Source organism: Synchiropus splendidus, chromosome 14 (genome assembly GCF_027744825.2).
Source record: "Synchiropus splendidus isolate RoL2022-P1 chromosome 14, RoL_Sspl_1.0, whole genome shotgun sequence".
Classification (NCBI taxonomy): Eukaryota; Metazoa; Chordata; class Actinopteri; order Syngnathiformes; family Callionymidae; genus Synchiropus; species Synchiropus splendidus.
In genome coordinates this window covers 10,596,145-10,620,187 of record NC_071347.1, presented here as the reverse complement: position 1 = coordinate 10,620,187, position 24,043 = coordinate 10,596,145, and the positions used below count along the sequence as shown (strand labels likewise).

Here is a 24,043-nt window from a genome sequence, read left to right as displayed (position 1 = left end):
GACAACATAAACCATTTATTTTTGCTTCAGCTATACTGAACATTCCAAGGCAATTGGTGGTTGGCACTTGCTTCAGGAGAAACCCCCCAAAAAAGTGACCCAGAGACATCTGCATTAGTATCCACATCACTTCACTCAGCAGAGGCTCAGGCGACTGGCAATGATCCTCGGTGGATGACAATGAAAAATGCCAGTCACCCACCGAGCTCACTCTTTTTCCCACAAAGACTGGAGTTTAATGCTGCAAAGTCCCTTGTCCAACAGCTGTACGGTCAAAATGCATGAGCACACATTCTTCTTTAGTTGTTTTCACCCACAGGCCTCCATGTTATAAAGTCGAAGGCACATATCCATTGACACCTCATTTCCTGATTGCAGCTCTGCAAAGTTATCATGGTCGAAATGTAGCTGTTATTTGTACCAAAACAGTCATGCTAAAACTTGGAAACAGCAAGTTATCAAAAGTGGCGTGTTAAAAGGGTTAAATGGCCACATTGACATTGACCAGACTGCAATCCTTAAGTGCACCCCAGGTCGCATTATATCATTTATGTGTGGCCTTTCCACCGTACATTAGACAATATCTAATAGCCCTGGAAAGGTCAAGCATAAAAATGGCAGCAGAATCTGTCTGAGGGAACAAATACTCTACTCTTAAACCGCACACATTTTTCAGACAAGCAGTTTTCACCTGCTTCATTGTTTTGAGTCAGATTGAATCAATGGAGTTAAGTGGAATTTCAACAAGACGTCTTTAGTGTCGAGGCACAAAGACAATAAACCACACGAGGTGAGAGCAGATTGGTTGAAAAACTGAACTGCGTTTCATAACCTGTCTCCTCATCAGAAATGGAACTTGGCTGGAGCGATTCCTCTCTGCACCAGACTCTCCAGTCAAATCAGCATTCCTCTCTTTTTTCAACAATTTGCACCAGAGCTGCTGCTGGACTGTGTGTGTGTGATTCCATGTCGTTCTTCTATTGTGGCTGGTACATGCTGGTACCATTTCTTCACTCGTCTTTCCTTGCAGCATGTGTGCACCAGGCACCGACATCTGTGGAACAATACTTGATGGGGAACAAAAGATCTATGAATTAAGTGAGACCTGAACTCACTGACCTGTCTAGTTTCAAGTCCAGGTCGACATGTAACGCAAAACCATGTGAACCACGATTAACAGGCAGCTTCAAAGCATGTCTCCATAAATCCATGAAGTTAATGCAGCAAAAAACCTCAAGCCACTTCCAGTTTCTAAACTTGCTATCACTTTATACACAGCTTAGCCAAAAGAGAAGTCAATGCCCAGATTTAAGAGCGCAAATAGGTACAAGCCTCCGTTTAGGTTTGGGTTCAGCAACATCATGTGTCCAAAGAATGAGGTCAACTGACTGAGCACACTGAGTGACCAGGTTATTCCATCTAGGGTAGTTCTTTCTTCCATGATGGCAGTGGCATATTCCCAGATGACACTGGCAGGATTCATTGAGCTCAAACCGTTTAAAAGTGGAGGGATATTTTTCACACAATGCTGGCACCACGGAGTCAAGACCCCAACCCAGAGGTGTCCAAACCGGTCACAGTTAACTCACTATTGCTTATTGAAAAACACTGCCACAGAAAATGTTTGCCATATTTAGGCTTATGGCTAAGGTGCACAAAAATATAGTACCCAATCTGGTGCTAAAAGCATTGCAGTTGAATACAGGCATTCCTAAGACAATTCAATGAATGTCGGGTTAAAATAGGCAAAGGCATCATCTTCAGAATGTTACTGACCGAAGGTGGTCTTGCACCTTCTTATTGTATGTGAACAGCTTTGTGTATTTATAAAGAGCAATAATACTCTTTATAAGCCTCAAATGTTGAGCGAATGAACTGCATTGATACTGGCACAAATGGGCATTTACTGAAACCCAGGTTGAATGTTTAATTAATCTTACTTTCTATGATCGGCAAGTATTCATTATTTTCACTTTTGTCCAAAAGTTTATCTGGGTGAGGGCCTGTAATTAAAGAGGCCCGCACTAAAGATGAATGAACCGCAATTTCCCTCTAAACCTGCGTGGCTCAAATGCAAATATGTGACAGGACCCTGAAGGTTATAAAGCAATCTCTTTCTGAATAATGGATTCCACAGTTTGTCGCAGACTCCTTCTAGACCTAGAGATTATCATTTCATCCTATCTTTATGTATCTTCAGAACAGCAGAAATCGCTTTGATTCAAAACCTCTTACTCCGCAAGAATGCCCCTTGCATTCTTGGACACCGTGTTCAACTTGAATGTGAAAGAAACATTGGGGCTTGTTTGAAAAATCAAGTTCTTGTAGGCTATTTCACAGTAAAGAAATACATTTCCTGTTCTGACAGGATACAACAGCCAAAGACGGGAAACCCAACACCTACCTGGAAAAAAAACTGAGTCAGACATGGGCGATAGAAACCTCCTGACATCTTGATGCATGTGTGTGTGTGTGTGTGCTAATGTGTGGGAGGCCTGCCATATGCTAAAAGAGGCTTTGCAGAACTGCTGGAAGCTGCAGTAGGTGAGAAATGCTGAAGCATCAGGTACTCATGAATTCAGTGCTGAGTCCTGTCATGTTTATTCATGAACAACGTGATAACAAGCTCTACTCCTTGTTTGTATTCAAGAAATTGATTACTCAACAAGAGACAGTGGGTGGACTTTGTTTTAAATTGTCTATATACAGTAGTGACATCTATGTATTTCAGGGTTGACAGCTTTCTCCTATTGTCTTTTTTCACTTTACTCAACTATGCGAAACAAACTGGGGAATGATAGGTACATGAAAGACTACAGGGCAACAATATGCTTTTTAATTGTGTCCATCACATGTTTGTCTAAATTCTGGCTCATTACTTTTTCACTAACATCACAAGGACAGGTGGTGCCTTCCTTCGAGATAAGGGTGAGGCACTCCGAGGAAAAGGAGCTCCTTTCTGCATGCAAAGTAACTAATAAATGATATTTTTGGGATCATGTAAATGCCTCCCAAAAATGTCTTCATTTCCGAGGTGGTTTGGCTGGAAGAGGGATCATGTGGATTTGCAGTGAACCAGATAAAGAGGTTTTGATCCCGTCCCTGGCATGGTTAGTAAATGCCTTTGGGAAACCTCATTCAGACTGTGCAGGGAACAGGAGGTTTGAAAATCCCTGTCGTAATTGAGACGTGAAAATCCAAGGAAAGTTAAAAAAATAAAATAAAATTTGCCACTTCCTTATAGCATTTTTCTTGAGGTTTCAGGAAACAGTGTCCTCATTTTTAGAGGCCACTCGATGGCACAGTCTGCAGTGTAATTGTTGGCTTCAATGAAACTGACTTGGACTAATCCTGTTAATGTACTAACTAGGCCCCATTCCTCATCAACCCGTCACTAGCTGGAGCTACCAGACAATGATAATAACTAGCCCCATTGTTCGACCTTGTTCGGTCAGTCAAAGCTGGTTGATGGTAAGTCTGGCACTCCTAGGCAACAATCTAGCCTTTATGTCTCACTGTATTTGATATTTAAGTATATTCTGGATAAATGACAGTAAAAACTGCAGCATCCACGGTGTTCAATAAAGGTAAATTGCCTCACCTACAAGGACGTGAGGAGTGGACCGGGCAATATAGCAGTTCAATTGTGCAGGCTTTATGGTTGAGCTGTGGTATGATTGTTGTTTGTCTTTTGTAGGGACACAACAAAGGATGCGAGGCTGACTCACCTTCATCTGACCTTATCTGATCTTAGGCAGAGATGCAGTGAGGAATAAGTGTAAAACAAAGACCACAATGAACTATCAGCTGATTCAACTGTCCAGGATCTTCAGCGGTATTGATACTATTGGGCTTGGTATTAGAGTTCAATAGAATACTGCAATTCATTAAAGATTGATTTTACAGCATGACGCTCACAGGAATCTCTGTTGCAATGCGCTGCATCCTTGCCACACTCTTGGTGTTATAGAAGTGGTTTACAGTGAATAGATTGGCTGTTTTTCAGAGACAGTTCCGACACCTGATATGTATAAATATCAATATGCACATATGATCGTTCAGCAGTTGCGAAATGAGCTTTCATATACGTGTAAAATGCACTTATGAAAATTCGAATTAAATGAGATCTCTTGAGATCACTCACTGTATAAGTAATTGCAGCTGAGACTTATGTAGCACCATATTCATTTCAGTATAATTTCAACTTGAAATAATCATCCTTTGACATATTCATTTGATGGTATTGATGGTATTTTTGCCAAATACCAGTTTGGTTTTATTCTTCTTTTGCTTTTTTTTTAACATGTATTTTGTTTTTACTATAATAATCTTTTCTTTCTTGTGTGTAATCTTTTCATGCTTCTTAAAATGCTTAATTGGCTTTTGGACATAGGTTGTAGTGGCAAAACTACTCAAGATACAGTGTCGCTCAAACGTGCTAAATATGAGGCTTACAAAAGTAGCGAATATAAACATATACATTTAAAAAGAGTCAGAGTTTAATTTTAGATGATGAACAGAGAAGCCAAGTTTCCTCATAGTCAGTGAGAATAGATGAATATATCACTTCAATTACGTCATGAAAGCGTGGTAAAGTACTATCGATGTGCACAAAGACAATATTTAACATAGATGTCTCCCTCCACTCTTAAAGCAAGTTACCCATAAACAAAGGACTCTTGACTCTGCAGGTGATTCATCAATGCAGCTATATGGCCTGTGAAACTCAGAGCATCTTTTTCCTCCCTCGCTCTGTAACTCAGTTTAATGCACATCACTCTGCATAATGTATGATAGCGCAGTGGTCCCTCTGGGCCCTTCATTACGTAAACCTGTTGCAAGTGAAGCCTCAGCAGCACTTTTGCACTGTCTATCGACATAAAGAAAAGCACATATTGAAGTAGTCTTTGATGTACTATAAGGGGAGCAGCAGTCAAGTGTGAAAACAATTACTTGCACGCATCATGTCCATGGGAATATTTTGAAAGTTGAAATGGAAAAAAAAATTGACATTAAAAACAGTCATTATAAGAAACAACATATGTACACCTCACACCACATTCCTGCATATTTAAACATCAAGTATGAGACATGCTTGAGGATCCTTGTGAGGGAAGTACTCAGCAATAAATATGAATGCCATCCTATTGAATTCTTACTCCTGGTTTGTATGCAAGTAAAACGAGGACACAATTGTTGGAAAGCAGCAGGGAGAGCCCTTTTCACTGAAAGCTCTCAGAGTGAGACGTTAAGCCTCAGGATGTCAGGTCCTACTTCAACATTTTTAACATTAAAGTACACAAAAGAGTGATGTTGCTGGGAAAGCTCTGCAGCAGAACACTTATGGAAACCACGGGAGCTGGAACTTCCGACCCTGCTGCACTTACCATATGTCCATATCATACCGTGAAAATTACTCTGACCTCACCTTTAGAGAACATGAAAAGCAGGAACAAAATCCATGATACCTTAGAATTATATACTTCCAGAACGTGGGTCAGAGTCAATGATCCCACACAAGCTTTTTATTTTCAACTGCAGTTCCATATTGTTTAATCTCTTCATAACCCCCACTGGAAATAGGGGCACCAGAAGCTGAAAAGAATTTGTAAGAGAAGCACAAAATGGAATCATTCTCTTGAACATTTCATATTAACTGCACTGGTACACACACATGACCATTAGGTGACATCCAAGTAACAGTGCTACTCTTCTTTCTGCAACAACACTTGAATCAATCAAGTTTCATCTATTTTTTTTTCCCTCCTCACCATTAGCAGGAAACATCAAAACGGTTTGTTGATTCGAATGCCTTTTAGTCCAGTCCTCTCAAGGTTTCAAAGTAGAAGCCTTGGCTTGTTTGTGTGGTTTGAACAGTTTCAGCTGACAACAGGGGGCATGTGAAGCTTTAAAAATATTATTTAAGTTATGATAAATATGTGAGAAATTACAATATTACACATTTATTACTGTGCGGGTCAAGCATAACATAGTAAGGACTGAGGTTGCAGGGGTTAATCCATCTGAGGGCACCCCTAGTTTCATTAACACTAAGGTCCTTTGGTACGTTCTCCAGAAACGGCGACCTGTTCATATTGACCCCTCTGCATGCAACTTTTATCTGCCATGTTTTCAAAATAAGCCTCTGTTGGTTCAAAGTCATCTAATAAGGCACAGGTGTAGTGAAGTCCTTCTGACTCACCGCTCGCATTCTTCCCACAGATGAGGTGTTGCCAGGGCTGCAGAGACCCCCACAGCTCTCCATCACTGTTGACGGCCTGCTCCAGGGTCTCCACGGTGAACTTGGGGATGCCGTTGTCTCTGTCCAGCAGCGCGCTGCGCAGCCCCCGCTGGTACAGCTCTCGGAACAGGCTTTCCATCGCCGCGGCCAGGTAGATGGACGCGTGCTCGTGGATTCTCACCGCGACCCTGCTGTCCACCATCCACCGGAAGAATTTCCCCACGTTGAAGACGAGTCCGCAGCGCGTAGACTTGCCTCGGCTGAACTTGTCCTCCTCCGTGCTCATGTTGTACAGGGACAAGGCACCGAGGGCCGCGCCGATGCAGTGCACCGACACGCTCCACGACAGCACGATCTTTATGGCACTTTGGATCTCGTATTTGGTGCATTTGGCGTAGCGCAAACTCAAGCGTTGCGCCTCCTTGGCGACTCTCACCAGTACGCGGCTCACTAAGACCGAGAGCCGGTGCAGGACGTCCTGCGCTGGGGTCGGGAGACTCATCTCCTCGTCCTTGCACAGCGCGCTCGCCACTTCCCCGAGACTCCATGGCACATCCTCAAGCTCGGGTAGTTTCGCGCACTGCCCGCTGCACTCCAGGATCTCGGCGTCTTCGACCAGGACCGTGTTGACAGTGTCCAGGCTGTTGTGTCGACTGTGCATGGAGTCAGTTAAGCGCCAGTGATTCCCCCCATGTGCCTCCGAGCAGCACAGCGACGCACTGGAAGACCTGAAGGAGTCGGCGGCTCCACCATAACCCGAGTCTAGCGTCAAATCCTCCAGGGTCCTCGCTGGTGACTTGCTACTTCTTGCCATAACTGCACTTCATTGTGCAAGAGGGCTCGTGGAAAGTGGAGGGAATGATGCCTTGGGGTGCAGAAGCTCCATGCACGGAGTCTGGCGACTTTGGCGGCTTGTTACTGCGAGAGAATCCCTCCAATAGAACTTCCACAGCAGAACATCAGCAGAGAAGGCTGACAGATGGAGGTGGAGCTGTGGAGGACCAGCACTCGCTCTCCACCAATCACCTCGCTGGCTGAGGCCGTTGAGGGCTTTTATTGGATCACTCCAGAGAATCAATAGAAAGTCACTCATGTTTCCCATCACAGAGGCCACTGACAAAAACGTAAACAATGCTCAGGACACTTTCAGGCGAGATACCTCTGGTCGACCTTCCGATTATTATTAAAGAAATGACTCAACATGTCCCGTGTCAAACAAGTGCTCTTCTATCTCACTTCCCAGTGGATGTATATCAGATGTATAGAGCCAACCCACGTCTGATCGTAACACGACTCAGGTGCATTAATAATGGATAGCATGCATAATGAATACTTCTCTGGTGGAGAACTCATTCAAAAGATTAGAATTACTCTCAAGGTCATTAGCTTTTGGAAGCGCACTTTTTTTACGCGCTTGGACCATAACAGCGACATTGTTAAAGAATTGCAGCGAGATATTTCTTTGGAAATACGTCGATAAATGTCTGAAAATAAAGATTAGTGTCGGTTTGTATTCGGTCATGCCATGTGAATAACCCAAATACACATTAAATAAAAACACAGATAATATAAATGAAGGCTTGTTTGCGGCGTCTGAGGGGCGCAGCGCGTTGGAATGTTTCTTGTGCAACAGCGAACCTCAGTGGTGAGTTTCTGCGTTTGCAAAAACAGAATTCCATAGACAGACACCATGTATTTTTTCCAGACATCAATTTAAAGCATCCCTTCCCAAAAAGTTGGAGACGGCCCGGAGCGATGCCAAGACGGCGCATGGGCTGCACTAGAATAATAGAGCAAGAATTATTAGAATATTAATTTGAAGTATAATGCTCCGAGGTTTAGAGTGACAATTTGCCGTTTAGAAATAATTGTATGGTCTTTTCCTCCTGGACCATCCAAAATCTTCCTTTATGAACCGTAAAATGAGTTTGTGTTGGGATAAACGTGGAAATGTATGTAATGTAGTAATTTTGTTTAGGCTTGTAAGTTGTCTTTTTCCAAGTAACTGTGAGGGTTAGAAAATATTTCTATCACTTAAGAAGAAGCTTCTAGTATTTATCGGGACAGTTTTTATATAAGTTGTAATTGGTTTTATACATACAATAATCACTGCAGATAATATACGCATGAGATGAAATCATGACACAGCGTTTCGAAATTCTGTTTCTTATCTTTTTACGTAAGTACTTACGGAAAATGCACTGTATGAACTTTAAATAAAACATTGATTTTAAACGTACAAGGTACGTTTTGAAGTGAAAAGTCTCCTCGAATATCGAATGTTTAGTCAACGTTTTCGAGAAATTTGCTGTTTATATAAATTAACCGCACGTCGCTCGATAAGAATTATTTACATTCAGCATGGGCGGTGCTTAAGCTTACAAACGAGGACACGCTGCGCTGTGCAAGCGGTACCAACTTGGACAGAAATCGAACACACCAGAGAGCGCGAGACCTCGCCGTGTGACATGTGCTCATCCGGGTCCTGCCCCACGTAAGGCATAATCCAATTCAAAGCCTCTCAATGGCTGACTCTGTCTTCATTTCCATCTTGTTTTTTAGCCGCTTTGGGTCCCGTTCATGAGATAAAAACAAACAATATATGCACAACATGTGCCACACCGACGTGTAGAACGCTTCAAGGTCCCGTGTAAGCGCTGTTAGCCGGCAAATAGAAAGCACATTACAGAAACGTGACGGAGAATGGGTTGTGTAACACTGTTGGCTGACCAATCAGGACGCTCCATTTGTTGCTGCGTGCGGCTGTGGGTGGATATGTTGACGCAGACAGACGCCTAGTGTAGCCGGATTGCGACTTTTTCCTGAAAAAAACATTGATTTAAAACTTGTTATACTTTTACAAACCATGCTAGGATGGAGCAGAGACGCACTGTTTCGGATCGGTTCTGTTTTTAAGCGCAGGGATCGTGTCTATTGGGTTTGAGCTGCGTGTTTTTGTGTTCACAGTTTCCCACAACACGTTTCGTGTTGTGATTTATCCACGTATTTTCTCACGACCGCGTGGCTGCACTGGGTGTTTTTAACTTTATTTATTTATTTTATCTCAGGCGTCTACTTGGTGGAGATTTCAAATTTTTGACAAATCCATGGAGCATGGTTAAGGTACACCGGACTAAATAGTCACAGGAGGCGTGTTTTGACTTACAAACACCACCACATATTTGTGACTGTGTGGGTGGCTCTTACTCTTTATCGCCTGTTTGCTTGGGATTTTTTTTTTTACTGGCAACATGGGAATTAACACCATCCACTGGTTTCGAAAAGGACTGCGTTTGCACGATAACCCTGCCTTGAGGGACTCCATCCGGGGAGCGGACACTCTTCGCTGCATCTACATCCTGGATCCTTGGTTCGCGGGCTCTTCAAATGTTGGCATCAACAGGTGGAGGTGAGACAGTGCTCTCAATGTGATCTCCCTTGTGTTGATGGTACTTTGATCCGCCTTTGACTTTGCAGCATGCACACCCTACCCGTGCAGAAAAGGATCCAAATTTCTCGTTTAATCTTAGTCATTTATAGTTAATAGTCACCTATTGGACCTCAAACTGCTCTGGTTGAAGGATCTGATTCCTTTCAGTGTGGAGATTGACCCCAGAGCTTATGTGGGTTTTTTCCACGCGCTCTGGTGTCCTCCCACTTACATTGGTATTATTATTATTTTAATATCAAATCCAATCCCTTTATTGGTGTAGCACATTCGACATTGAATTGTTGTATAGTATAGTGCAACAATTAACAACACGCATATAGGTATGTTGTCTGAATATTCACTTGGCATCAACCTCTTATAATATTATTTTTTAAAAAACGTAGTGAAATATGACACCAATATCAGTGCTCCCTCCATGTCAGTCGAATAGGACCTTAAGGAAGAAGGATGCACTCTGCTTTTTTATTCCGTGATCTGACACATCACGGCCCTCTAGCCCCAATCCTGGAAAATTATGAACAGTAATGAGAACTGGCGATCAATTATCTGACTTGGAGGAAATGATTTGGTTGTTTCGGAAAACTCGCAATTGAGCTTTCACAGTATACCATTAAGGCAGTGATTCTTAACCATAGGGCCGGGGCCCATGGTTGGGCCGTGAGCGCCTCCAAGAGGGCAGCTAAAAGTTTTTTGTTTTACACCTCAGTTTTAATACATTAGCCACATATGGTGGCAGTAGTGTGATAAAGTGATGGCACTCCCAACAGTAAAAACTGCTCATGAAAGCACCTGTTGAAGCAGTTTTGAACATTTAATGGCAATATGTTGATTTACACTTCATTTGTATTTTCTTTAGATTTTAAATAAAATATTTTTATTTTATGATTTTATGATTTATTTTTATCTTAAAAAAACTCACTGCGATTCAAAAATATAACCAAGGAGTTTGAGTTTCTGAATTTACAACTGCTTATCTTAATAATTCAGTTTTTCCAATTTTCTCAACAGTTTGCATCAAGTGCATTTTTCTTTAGTCAATTTGATGAATATGCACCTGGTTCTGCTGCTGGCGGGACTTTTCTATGACAAATGAATCTTTGCCATGATCACATGGTTTCATGTCATTTCACCAGGTGTCGGTTTGTTTACGTCTAAGTAGCAGTAGTATGGTTAGTGATCACAAATGAAATCAATAGTAATGAATCAGTTCAATTCCTTGAATTGGCCTCAGACCCATTTGATTGGGGAAAGGTGGGCCGCAAGATCAAAAAGGTTAAGACCCCTGCATTAAGCAATGCATTTTCATTCCCACCTGGGAAGTAAGACTAGGTAGTGGAAACAGGAGTTGTATTTGGGATCAGTCATTCCAGAACAATGGACATAGTTGTAGGTCAGTGGAGGTGAAGAAGAGAGCGTAGGCAGGGTGGGACTGGTGGAGAGGACTGTGAGGGATGATCTGTGGCAGTGGAGTTGCAGCTGATGCAGTTTTCATTGGGACTGACTGGGAAGGCTTGTTCCGGAGAGTTTGGAGACAACAGTTTGGGTTACAACAACAGTTTGAATAAAAATGCCAGGTAGAAGAATAAGACTAATGAGGTTCAATGCAATGTTCAGGTTAAATGCAGACTGGAAGTGAATTTGAAATCTTTTAAATGTTGACTCAAAGTTTAGAGTTCAGGGGTTCAACACTGAAAGTCTTGATCAAGTCTCAACTTGATTTGATGCTGCCTCCAGATCTGAGCTTTCCGATAATGTTTGAATTCTTAGGTGACTCAGCAGTTTAACAGTCTTGCTTTCTTTAAAGCACACAGAAAAAAGTGACAATTGCGAAGACTCTTATCTTGTCATTCTTATCTCACAGACTCCTTAATTATTTTTCAAATGTGTTTGGATCGGTTGATGTCTGCAGAGTTGAGAAAATAATCACAAAACTTGCTGTGAAGTGAATCATTCTTTGGGTTGAGTAATCGTGACTCATCCAGCTGATCTGGATCATGCATTACAACACAGATTTTTCACCATCACGGCAAGGTATTAAATGTGTATAATTTTCTAGCTTCAAAGGGAATCTTAAAGGACAACAAGAGAATGGAGTAAATGTTCACACACCCCCTTGTTATACCTGTAGATGAGGATCAGCACCCTGGGTTCCAGGGCAGTTTCTCTCAACAGAAGAACTAAGTACCATTTTGTGAACAAGTGCCATCCTGATTCATGGCTGTGTATTTCACTTAGATAAAGCACTGAGCTCCATCTGTGAAATCATTTTGAGTAGCTCTACTGATCCACACATTCCGTTGCCAAAATAAACTTGCCCATTTTGGTATAACTTTTTAAAGTTGTGTCTTAATGTCATAATGTGTGATTTTTTTTTTCCCCAAGTGGGTGTAACAAATGTAATCTTCCACTTAATTTCCACCAGTTTTGTGCGGTCTTTGTCTTATTCACGGCTCTTCTTTACGAACCGTGACCACAGGGGATTTTATCAGTCACACTAACAAATGTGCTCCAGATTATTAATATCAGATATGCTTGTGATACCAAGTCACTTGACTTCATTATATTAGCAGTCAACCTGAGGCTTAACAATGTGTCCTGCAACGAATGAATTTTTTTTGTTACGAATTATTTGTTTCCAGGTTTTTGTTGCAGTGTTTGGAAGACTTGGACGCGAGTCTCCGCAAACTGAACTCCCGTCTGTTTGTCATCAGAGGTCAACCCACAGATGTCTTCCCTCGTCTGTTTAAGGTACAATACATTGGGTTGATAATAAAGGAGTTATTACTGCTAACCACATTGACCATATACAACACAGACAAAAAAACACTTCTAAAATAAGGTGAGATGGTAGAAAGGGGTGTTCCTTATGTGACACTTGCTTCGCTGACAACGGTCCGATTCGTGGCATCTCGCCGACAGCCGACTCAATCCAAACAATTCAGGCCCAGTTGTTTTATTCTATTAGATCGTATTTCTTTGGTCCATTTCCCATAAGTCTGCTCTTCCTGTATTTCTGCTTCTGGGTTAGCAGGTCCCAAATGTGTTGTGTTCAGCTACCATTTTTATTCTGGTTGACCGTTTTGATCAGCATTAATGATGAAAATAAGACTGAAGATTATTGTTCTAGAACCACCAAGGCAGGCATGACCATTGTGGTAATCACAATAGATGGGCGTGTAAATCGATGCTAAAGCAAATTATCCCACCTATCTCAAAGGTTTACGACTGTGTCCAAACTGCTAATCGGAGCTTCTATGTGACATTATGTATGTCCTCCACATGAGAAGCTTCCCTGCATCACCTGATCTTATATGCTGCCTCACTTGTCAAGGTTTTTTGTTGGAAAGAACCGGGCTGGAAAAAAACTCACTGCGATTCAAAAATATAACCAAGGAGTTTGAGTTTCTGAATTTACAACTGCTTATTCTGTTTTTCTGCCAGTGTACCTGGGTGTCTTGACAGATTGACTATTTTCTTCCAGAAATATGTTTGATTATGTTGTTGCGGTATGTGTGTAGGAATGGAAAATCTCACGCCTGTCCTATGAATATGACTCTGAGCCTTTTGGGAAAGAGCGTGATGCAGCCATCCGAAAACTAGCCTGCGAGGCTGGCGTTGAGGTGATGGTGAGGATTTCACACACGCTGTACGACCTGGAAAAGTGAGTTATTTGGTGTCTAATTGTAATGCAGTCAGTGTTGTGGTGCATGTGTAACCCCTGTGTGTCCTGAATCAAAGGATCATTGAAATCAATGGTGGCCATCCTCCACTCACCTACAAGCGCTTCCTGACTCTGATCACGTGTATGGACTCTGTGGCTCAGCCAGCAGAGACGATCACGGCAGCAGTCCTTAGAAAATGCAACACACCCGTCAGTGATGACCACGATGACAAGTTTGGGGTTCCCTCTCTGGAAGAGCTTGGTGGGTTTTGAATGCTCGCACAAACTACAATATAGGGTGAATATTTCACTTTTAAATGCTGTTTTCTCACAGGGTTTGAGACAGAGGGTCTTGCCACAGCAGTCTGGCCTGGAGGGGAAACAGAAGCTCTTTTAAGACTGGAGAGACATCTGGAGAGAAGGGTCGGTCCAGATGCTGACACACATTTACCAGTATAACTGCTTCAAAATAAAGCCCCAACTGTGTGCAGTCATTCCTGTTGTTCGGTTGATATGTCTTACGCTATTGACAAACCACTTCACTTGAATGATTTATAATTGGATCATTGCTTTCCATGATTGTCGGGAATGACGAGCACACTTGTGTGCCCAGTCATAAAGCATTCCATGCCGCTGTACAGACAGGAACGAAACACAGGAGGCTCTCTGAATCAATGAATACGTTACACCTGGGACACAGTGGTCACAGTCACTCTTGTTAACTAAGAAAAAAAAATGTCATGCGAACCACAGAGCCGAGTCAAGGACAGAAGTGATTTGGCATCTAAACTACATTATTATTATTATTATTACAGTTGGTTTATTGTTTTCAGGCATGGGTTGCAAACTTCGAGCGTCCTCGTATGAGTGCAAACTCCCTCCTGGCTAACGCCACCTGCGTCACCCCCTACCTTCGCTTTGGCTGCCTTTCCTGTCGGCTCTTCTATTTCAAACTCACAGACCTCTACAATAAGGTAAGAAAATACATGGCAGAGTTGATATTGAAATTTGGTTTATTTGATTTGTGCTTCTGGCAGGTCATGAAGAATAGCACGCCGCCACTGTCCTCGTATGGCCAACTCTTGTGGAGAGAGTTCTTCTACACAACAGCAACAAACAATCCCTGCTATGACAAAATGGAAGGAAACCCAGTTTGTGTCCAGATTCCATGGGACAAGAACCCAGAGGCTCTGGCGAAGTGGGCAGAGGGTCGGACAGGTTTCCCCTGGATAGATGCCATCATGACTCAGTTGAGGCAGGAGGGATGGATCCATCCTTTGGCTCGCCATGCTGTGGCCTGCTTCCTCACCAGGGGAGACCTTTGGATCAGCTGGGAGGAAGGAATGAGGGTAAACATTTAAATGTCCACTGATAGACAAACAAGACTTGTTTCACTCTTTTTGACTCTTGTAGGTGTTTGAGGAGCTGCTGTTGGATGCAGACTGGAGTGTAAATGCTGGCAGCTGGATGTGGCTCTCTTGCAGCTCCTTTTTCCAGCAGTTTTTCCATTGCTACTGCCCTGTAGGGTTTGGACGGCGTACAGACCCAAATGGCGACTACATACGGTCAGTTAGTTTGATTTAGATTTGTTTCTAAGATGATCCTCACCAAGTGCTGCATCTACTCTATTTTATTTCTCAAACTGCAGGCGGTATTTGCCGATTCTGAGGGGCTTTCCAGCCAAATACATCTATGATCCTTGGGCTGCACCGGAGGAAGTTCAGAAGGCATCCAAATGTGTGATCGGAGTCCATTACCCGAAGCCCATGGTGAACCACGCTGAGACCAGTCGCATCAACATTGAACGCATGAAGCAGATTTATCAGCAGATCTCTTGCTACCGTGGCCTAGGTAGGAAAATGTTTTCAAACTATTCACTCATTGTTGATGGACTGCACAAAGAACACATTTTGAGGGAAATGGTTACCCACAGAAGTGCGACGTGAGAAGAAGCTTCATTACCCCTTGATGTCTGTTGAACTGACACTTTAGGCACAAGTTGAAGTATCTATGAAATTCTCAGGTTCATAATGAGATTGCTGGATTTTCACAATCGAATGGGTCATGGATTCAGTCATGTGTTCTGCTGTCCATTAAAGCGAGTGTGAATCAATTAGGCTGACATGAGGTCACTCTAACAGGGGCTGGGTAGTGAACTGCTGGCTGGGTGTCAGCGCCCTGAGGTTGCTCTCAAGTCTCTCAGCGTGTTTAATCATTTCACACGCTCACACATAAGCTGTGGGATTTTTCATCAAAGTCCCGTTCACTGAGTGACACAGCAAAATATACTACATATACAGTAGAGCGTTCACCAAGTAGAGGCTTTAGAGCCAGGGTTCTCTCTGTTAGTTTACTTGTTTTACCTGTTGTAATTCGCACATGACTGGACAAAATGTCTGTCCACACTAACAAATTAGAAGTAGAAGTAGATGGGCCGCTGCAATGATTCATGAGCTTTATCTGTCAGTTTGAGCAAGGATGAACCTTTCTAAAAGTTCCATCAAGTTCTTTAACAGCCAACGCCTTCAAATGTGTCATTTAACTTGCAAGTATTGTCAGTATCAAGCTAGAACAGTGTCAGGTTTCATATACTCGATGTGAACATTACATTCCACACATATTTTAGTCAATATAATTTACCTTCAGTTCTCTAACAAATCTATACAAGACAAAAACATTCAAAGGGTTTAATTTACACATTTACATTTGATAAAGTTGGTATTGAAAAAAGTGTGGTTTAGGAACAAGTATCGAAGTCAAGGCGTCGGTTTTGGTGTCGATACCCAGCCCTCACTCTGACAGCCCTTGCTTCATGTGTAAATATGCCCCCTACTCAACATTGACTTCTTTTTTTCACGCGTCATAACTGAACACCTGACAATACTTTCTCTGTATTTACATCAAAGGGCTGCTGGCAACAGTTTCAGAAAGCGCCAACAGTGGAGCGAATGCCAGTAACGTCCAAGGACTCAATACTGGAGCAGATCAGAGTCAGTCCTGTGAAGATGCTTCAACTGTGGGGGACAAATCTCGACCAGGTAAACAAATTAGAGTCATGCTCGGCAGTGAGTTTAAAACTGATGTGAAGGTGATTCCAGCGGCTCAGTAATGCGTTGATGTTGTCTTGCTGCACTCCAGGCAGTTAACAACTCAGCATTGGTGCAGCCAGGAAGCACCATGGTTTTTCCAGCTCTCTTGTTGATTGTTGTTCTTTTTTCAGAGCGAGGTCAGTCGTCACAGAAGCGCCGTCATGAAGAGACTCCAAGTGAGAGCAGCTCCAAAATGCACAGACAGACCAAGTGATCTCAAGAGGTCACGTTCTTCTCCTGGAGGACATTAAGCTGACTGACAATAACTGGAATTAAAACCAAATGAAGACACATTCAGGGGCATTGAGTTCAGCTGTCATGGCCTCACCCATGCTCTCTTTATAATATTTTGTAGAAAGCATGTAAAACTTTTTGTTGTCAAATAAGATCCAGCACTTGGAAACTAACTTTCCACTTTTAAAGTGAAATTAAACTTATTGCTTCACATAGTGTTTGTTTCATAGTGTTTAAATACTGTGGTTCATGGTAAGCTACGGTACTTGACTCTGGGCAGTTTCTGTGTAACCGAGCACGAACAGAGCTGCTACTTTTGGAACACGTTTTGATGTTGTAAAATGTACTACAATTGATTGTATATGAAGTAATTTAATATGTGTGACTACAATGCAAGATGCTTTGTTAGATGTTTTTTTTGCTTCAAATTGGCTGCGAATTGTCTCTTAAATATGTGTCTCTATTGTAAAGTGGAGCGTCAGAATGAAACTATTGTGGACTGCAACTAAACCAGGACCTAAGCTATGAAGAGAAGAGCCAACTACACTGATCTCCTGTTGGATTGAAGCTTCCATGTTGGTACAGAGAGCAATTTGAGATTCACTTCAAGGGGACAATTAAAATCAAACAAGAGACAGTAGCTGCCAGACATATTTCGCAAACTGAGCTATGCACCCCACAAAAGAAAACTACTACGTATATATATATATATATATATATATATATATATATATATATATATATATATATATATATATATATATATATATATATATATATATATATATATATATATATAAGGGACTGACAGACAAGACAATCCAACATTCCAACAGGCAAAGACTTCTCAGGGCTGATACTTAGATCAGTGAGTGAGTCAGGAGCAGTGGCTGAGACAATACCAGTCCTTTTATCCACTCTTATACCATGATTGAATTATGTAATTATGTACCAGTTCATAATGGATTTAATATACAGATGTGGGGCTATTTCTTTTCTTTTACATCTCATGTCCAGCAGCAGTTTTCCCTGTCTTTTCTTAACTGATTCTATTGAAGAGGATGTAAATTGAAATCCCAATTGTAAACTCCACTTTGAAGCAGTGAGCCTTCATACACAGTTAACACTGAGTCACAGTAGAACGCCTGTGAATTATTATCAAATTCAGTTACACATTATGTTTTGTTTTTGTTTTTTTGTATTATGGTTTTTATCAGGACAGAACAGCAACATTGACGTCTCTGCACGCTGTTTTGATTTTATAAACTGTGTCGAGTCTTCTAGAATAAAAGTATCATTTTGAGTTGTTTGTACGGGAGGTGTTCTCTTGTAGTTACTCATAACCTGTGAAGCGTAACGAATTTAAAGGTGGTATTTCCAGCCATCTAGAGTCACAGGTAATTTACCGCACTACAATGGAATTACACGATTATTTCAGTTCCTCACATGAGCGCTAGCCAATGGAAGCGCCGCAGCAGTGGGCGGTCACCTCCACGCTCTCAATAAGAAATGTTTGCCAGGTCGACGTGTTGCACATCGACGCTTGATCCAGGCGCTGTACGATTCGAGATGGAAGTGGGCAAAATGCAGATGAAGCCAGTCCGCCTCATCGTGGCGGCATGCAACGGCTTGGGGATCGGCAAGGACGGTTTTATACCCTGGAATTTACCGTAAGTCTTCTAAAAACCTACCTTTGAGTCGCGGTGATTCATCCACAACGTTGAGTTCCACAGGCGCAGAGCAGCGTGAAACACTCTTCTGCATCCTTCTGGTGCGAAATGGTGCGACGAGTATTGAGAGGGAAATTGTGGAATTTATACATTATTTACATCATAGAGTTTTGAGCATGTAGTCAGAGTTGTGTAACTTGATGAAAGGTCAAACTTAAGGCTTGGGGGCCACACACTGCAGGTGATAGAATTTAGCTGGCCCCACAATGTTTCATGAAGAAAAAACAGGCCATTGTTCTGGCATATTTGAGAATGTGTTCGCACTTTAGCTAAGGGAACATTTATTACCCTAAATAAAGTACTTATTCATGTGTGTATTGGCAGCATATTAGCCAGCAATTAATGATTGTTAAAGGTCCATCACTGACTTGTTAACACTGACTAGATTTTACATACTATATTTACTGAGTATTAACTGTACATAAACAAGTATTTTGTTTATGTACAGTTAATATGTGATCCCCTACCTACAGTGTTTGTATCTTCAGTGGCTCAAGTTTCTATTATCAAAATCTAAAATAGATTTTCAGACCATTAAAGGGAAATGAAAATCTAAATACCAAAAAAAAGAATATGACACAGTAAGAGTCAAAGACAACCATTCACCTTCTACCCAGAAGGTTTTGTGATGGTCTTATGAGCTGGGCTACTTGGAGATCAGTGATGGACATCCAGTCAAGTGAAGCAAGTATCTCTGTGGTCCGTTTCTGAACTACACAAACACTATTTCAGCCCAAGAAACACCACTTCCGAACATTAAAGCATGTGGTTTTCAATGCAGTCTAAACCAGTGTGAAATTACTTTTGAGCTGGCGATGCATACGTAAAAGTCATGTGGTTGGTGTTTAAGTGACATGAAGTTAGTTGACAAAACAAATTTTATCAGTATCGGATCAGATGGTCGTACTTTTTCTTCCACGGATTGCCATCATCATTCACTATTCAACTGTTGCAGGGTTTTGTGACGTTCGATTTTTGAAACATATTGCTGGTTCCGCACTTTGATTTAACAATGTTCTACCCCTTTATAGGAAGGAGTTCAAGTTTTTCTTGGACAAAATCTCATCCGTAAACCAGCCAGGTAAAAAAAACCTCCCTTTCTATTACCTATTACTTTTTACTTTGGAGTTCAGATGAGAGCATTCACTCAGTTTTACTCTTGGTTAGCTAGAGTATCGTTCACTGGAATGCTTGAAATGATTCGGGATATAGATTTGGGTGCATCAACATCATAGAAGAACGTCTGCAGTCACATGGCAGGCTCACATTCAGCACAATGGAAATGAATACAGACCTGCAGGATCAGCTGAAAGTTCTGTGTCTGAACAGTCTCTCATCTCCGCTGCAGGGAAGCTGAACATGCTGATCTGGGGGAGGCTGTGCTGGCAGGGCCATCCCAAATCGACCCTGCCTTTACCAAACACCATCCATGTGGTGCTGAGCAACACTCTGAGGCAAGTGAAGCTAATGGCAATGTAGCTACTGTATGTTCTCGGTAATAACTGCACAACAAGGACATACACAGCCATTTAAATACATCTTTATAAAGTAAATATATGATTCATTTAAAATAAAAATGAACTCATTCATGCATGAAATATTAACAACAATAAACACTGGAACTTAAGTTCTTAATAAATAAAAAAAAAATCAATCTATTAATAAATATGTAACATATATTAATCTGTGTACAAGAAAACCTTTGAAATCTGTATTCGGTGGACAATGTCAATGTACCACTGGCAAAATAATGATCGTTACAGTCTACAAAATGAAACAGAAAATGCCAGAAAAGTTTGTGTTTAACTTATATAGAAAGTATGTCATTATGTATGTCATTTATTAGGTATTATACAATAGAAGAGTTGCCTATCTGGAAAAAAAAAACACATAAACCACATAATTATGAATAGTTCATCACAATATTCCGCCATTTTTATTGACTTTTGTTTTCAAATCCACACTTGGTCTTTATGTGCCTGTACTTTAAATGAGTGAAGTTTGATCATGAACATTTCTGTCATGTCTTTATTCAAATGTAATGACTGCAGTGCCGTACCAGAGCATGCACATTACGTGCTCCCAGACCTGGGCAGCGCCTGCAACCTGGCTGGACAATATCCTCTCTCTGAACTGATCGAGACCATCTGGGTCATCGGGGGGACTCAGGTCTACAAGGTAGGTTTGTGTGTGAATGGTTCAACACTATGAGCTGTAGTTTGCGATTTTCCCACCAAGGATATTACTGAAGCACAGTGTTGTTATGGTCACCACTGAAGTGAGCTGGCTCAGACGCATTACTTCTGATGTGCACATCTTTCTCATGACTGCGTCTTTCTTCTCCCCAGTCTGCAATGGCACATCCATGGTGTGACCTGATCTACTTTACCGACGTCATGGCCGATTTTGACTGTGACGTTTTCTTCCCGGACTTTGACAAGAACGAGTTCAAAGAACAAGAAGGGTATGTGACGCGATTCTGGGTTTCCACTCTGTTACAGAGCAGTGGATCCATTAATGTTTACAGGACAAAATTCACCAATATAGGGAATGTTGTTATTCACTATCATAACTACAGGTCTTATCACGACTGTATATACGCGCACAACTCGACACGAATCATTTTCACGCTGAACTCGTGAGCATGTGTCAGATAGAAGTGTAAATTTCCGAAAAGAAAAGCAAGATTGGTACTGGAACATGGTGAATCCACATTTGACATGGGACGTTATGTAGCCTGAGAGAAGGCTTCTTGTTTTCAGTCTCCACGTTCTCTCTCATTTCCTCCACAGTAACATCCTCCACCTTTTCAGAGTATTGTCTGTGTATGTTGAGCAGAATGGAAAAATGAAGCAAAAAGTTGCACCATAAATAGTGGCTTGCTCTACTCATTGGTTTCCAAAGCTTGCTTCAATGATGACAAGGCTTCATGAAACAGTGTCCTGGTTTTCAGAGCTCAGTAGGTGGCGCACTTGGTTTTAAAATGATGACAAGTTTCATTGACATGGTTGTCAAAATACAAAGATTTTAGAGCAGTGAGTGCCATCTAGTGGGCTTTGAAAATGAGGACAGTGTTTCATGAAGCCTCACCAGCTCATCATCACATGACTCTTGTTATATTTATATAACGTGTCACTACTTCACTCATCAGCTCAGCCTCTTCTTTTGTTTCAGGTTTCATGACATCGAACATGAAATCCAAGAGGAGAACGGGATAAAGTACAAATTTCAAGTATTCAAGAGAGAAATTAAAGACACAGAGTAGAAGAACTTCATTAAAGGCTGTTGTTTAGCGTAGATTCACCCGCAGTTAATACGCTCACATTCCAGGTGACTGTAAAAGAGTGAAAGAAAGAAAGAAGAAAGCTAAAATCCTGAGAGAAAAACTCTTTCTCACCAAACTACAGTTCATCAGTGAATGCAGATTTGTTTCCTGTGTTGTTAGTTTTCTCGCGTCACTTTGAATCTTTATGTTGTTTAAGTTACTGTCAAATAAATCACATGAAATACACCTCTGAGTTTGTTTTCAACTACTGCTAGCGATCATGAGAATCTGAACACCTTCAGATGTGAGTTCAAGACAGAGACTCAGGAAGTTGTCAGTGGTCAATGACCAGCCGTTTGGACACACATTGGCTGAGAAGAAGACTTTGGACAGATCATTATGAAAACAAGCATTTCAGGCTGGTCAATGAAAGACCATGTGCAGTGCGTGGACCTTATCAAATGCAATTTTTATCCATCCACCACTTCCTGCTTTGAAAAAAGTGATGCTTGTTGCATACTAAATCCTATTTGTCCTCAATTGTCCTCACTTTATGAAGACCATCGAAGGCCTGCTGGACAAAGTTGCCATGGCTGTCTGAGGATGGACCCAGGTGCAAATGATTGCAGGAGTACAGTAGGCACAGAGACGAGATTAAATGAAACAATTTAATAACAACGACAAGTAGACACACAGATGAACAATAAAGAAGGACGGAAGGTGCCGGAATCAGAACACGAACTGGGAACTACACATAGGGACTGGGGAAGAATCTGAAACAAAGGAGAGGCGAATTCATATCAAGCCTATAAAACAAGGAGAACACAAACACGCAATAAACGAAAAGCTCTGGGTGACGGAGAAACTCACACAAGGATAAAACTACGTCAATCGATAAATGAAAAGTGTGACTACGAAAACACTCACACGCGGGCAGATTATCTGAATGAGGAGAGCAGAACGAGGAGGAACAGAGGAACGGAGGAAGCGGCTGTAGAGGAGAATTTAGAATATTCAAGGTTTTAACGAGAAATGTAAGTCTTGGGAGAGTTCCCAGGAATACACAATGTAACCATCTGGCCCCGCAAGCTGGAACCCGGGTGTAGAAATCACTGGAGGATTGATGATCAGATGAATTCCAGCTGGGCGGCCATTAAGCTGTCGGGGGAGAAGGACACGGTAACGACAGACAGTAACAAAATAAATGCAGTTGTCAGTTTGAGCAAAGATGAACCTTTCTAAAAGTTCCATCAAGTTCTTTAACAGCCAATGCCTTCTAATGTGTCATTTGACTTTCAAGTATTTTCACTATCAAGCTAGAGCAGTGTCAGGTTACTTCATATACTCTCTCTTACCTTCAGTTCTCTATGCATTTAACAAATCTATACAAGACAAAAACATTCAAAGGCTTTAATTTACACATTTACATTGGATAAAGTTGGTATTGAAAAAAGTGTGGTTTAGGAACAAGTATCAAAGTGAAGGTTGCGGTTTTGGTGTCGATACCCAGCCCTCACTCTGACAGCCCTTGCTTCATGTGTAAATGTGCCCCCTACTCAACATTGACTTCTTTTTTTCACGCGTCATAACTGAACACCTGACAATACTTTCTCTGTATTTACATCAAAGGGCTGCTGGCAACAGTTTCAGAAAGCGCCAACAGTGGAGCGAATGCCAGTAACGTCCAAGGACTCAATACTGGAGCAGATCAGAGTCAGTCCTGTGAAGATGCTTCAACAGTGGGGGACAAATCTCGACCAGGTAAACAAATTAGAGTCATGCTCGGCAGTGAGTTTAAAACTGATGTGAAGGTGATTCCAGCGGCTCAGTAATGCGTTGATGTTGTCTTGCTGCACTCCAGGCAGTTAACAGCTCAGCATTGGTGCAGCCAGGAAGCACCATGGTTTTTCCAGCTCTCTTGTTGATTGTTGTTCTTTTTTCAGAGCGAGGTCAGTCGTCACAGAAGCGCCGTCATGAAGAGACTCCAAGTGAGAGCAGCTCCAAAATGCACAGACAGACCAAGTGATCTCAAGAGGTCACGTTCTTCTCCTGGAGGACATTAAGCTGACTGACAATAACTGGAACTAAAACCAAATGAAGACACATTTGGGGGCATTGAGTTCAGCTGTCATGGCCCCACCCATGCTCTCTTTTTAATATTTTGTAGAAAGCATGTAAAACTTTTTGTTGTCAAATAAGATCCAGCACTTGGAAACTAACTTTCCACTTTTAAAGTGAAATTAAACTTATTGCTTCACATAGTGTTTGTTTCATAGTGTTTAAATACTGTGGTTCATGGTAAGCTACGGTACTTGACTCTGGGCAGTTTCTGTGTAACCGAGCACGAACAGAGCTGCTACTTTTGGAACCTG

At 41.7% G+C, this 24,043-nt stretch overlaps 3 protein-coding genes across 8 annotated transcripts in view; 2 read left to right on the top strand and 1 right to left on the bottom strand.

Moving 5' to 3' along the window:
• btbd11b (BTB (POZ) domain containing 11b) overlaps positions 1-7,193 on the bottom strand; it is an 88,528-nt gene extending 81,335 nt beyond the window's left edge. For all 5 annotated transcript variants that reach the window (XM_053884898.1, XM_053884901.1, XM_053884899.1 and 2 more), the window contains exon 1: positions 6,203-7,193. In XM_053884898.1, the coding sequence (XP_053740873.1) occupies positions 6,203-7,055 (853 nt within the window). In that variant the 5' untranslated portion in view covers positions 7,056-7,193. The remainder of the gene's footprint in view (positions 1-6,202) is intronic.
• A 1,791-nt stretch (positions 7,194-8,984) lies between these two features.
• On the top strand, positions 8,985-24,031 carry cry1b (cryptochrome circadian regulator 1b). 2 transcript variants are annotated; one of them, XM_053885209.1, is made up of 13 exons: positions 9,444-9,650; positions 12,332-12,440; positions 13,211-13,353; positions 13,431-13,615; positions 13,688-13,776; positions 14,187-14,327; positions 14,391-14,702; positions 14,767-14,918; positions 15,002-15,204; positions 16,260-16,347; positions 17,550-17,580; positions 23,568-23,574; positions 23,615-24,031. In XM_053885209.1, exons 1-13 carry the CDS (start codon positions 9,493-9,495, stop codon positions 23,695-23,697), a joined length of 1,701 nt encoding a protein of 566 aa, XP_053741184.1. In that variant the 5' UTR covers positions 9,444-9,492; the 3' UTR covers positions 23,698-24,031. The 2 variants fall into 2 exon arrangements, with proteins under 2 accessions (XP_053741183.1, XP_053741184.1); XM_053885208.1 differs by lacking the exons at positions 17,550-17,580; positions 23,568-23,574; positions 23,615-24,031 and adding an exon at positions 16,574-17,381 and having other exon boundaries at positions 8,985-9,650; positions 16,260-16,391.
• On the top strand, positions 18,200-21,899 carry LOC128770580 (dihydrofolate reductase-like). Its single transcript, XM_053885210.1, has 6 exons — positions 18,200-18,346; positions 19,438-19,487; positions 19,755-19,860; positions 20,458-20,584; positions 20,755-20,870; positions 21,581-21,899. The coding sequence occupies exons 1-6, from the start codon at positions 18,246-18,248 to the stop codon at positions 21,669-21,671; spliced, it is 591 nt and encodes a 196-aa protein (XP_053741185.1). The 5' UTR covers positions 18,200-18,245; the 3' UTR covers positions 21,672-21,899.
• Positions 24,032-24,043: the final 12 nt, after the last annotated feature.

Excerpts from the sequence above, each read along its gene's own strand:
- LOC128770580 (XM_053885210.1), top strand. The coding sequence starts at position 18,246 with ATGGAAGTGGGCAAAATGCAGATGAAGCCAGTCCGCCTCATCGTGGCG. Across the intron at positions 19,488-19,754 it reads CTCATCCGTAAACCAGCCAG|GGAAGCTGAACATGCTGATC; the intron begins GTAAAAAAAACC and ends TCTCCGCTGCAG. Across the intron at positions 20,871-21,580 it reads GAGTTCAAAGAACAAGAAGG|GTTTCATGACATCGAACATG; the intron begins GTATGTGACGCG and ends CTTTTGTTTCAG.
- cry1b (XM_053885208.1), top strand. The coding sequence starts at position 9,493 with ATGGGAATTAACACCATCCACTGGTTTCGAAAAGGACTGCGTTTGCAC. Across the intron at positions 12,441-13,210 it reads TCTTCCCTCGTCTGTTTAAG|GAATGGAAAATCTCACGCCT; the intron begins GTACAATACATT and ends GTATGTGTGTAG. Across the intron at positions 15,205-16,259 it reads CTCTTGCTACCGTGGCCTAG|GGCTGCTGGCAACAGTTTCA; the intron begins GTAGGAAAATGT and ends TTTACATCAAAG.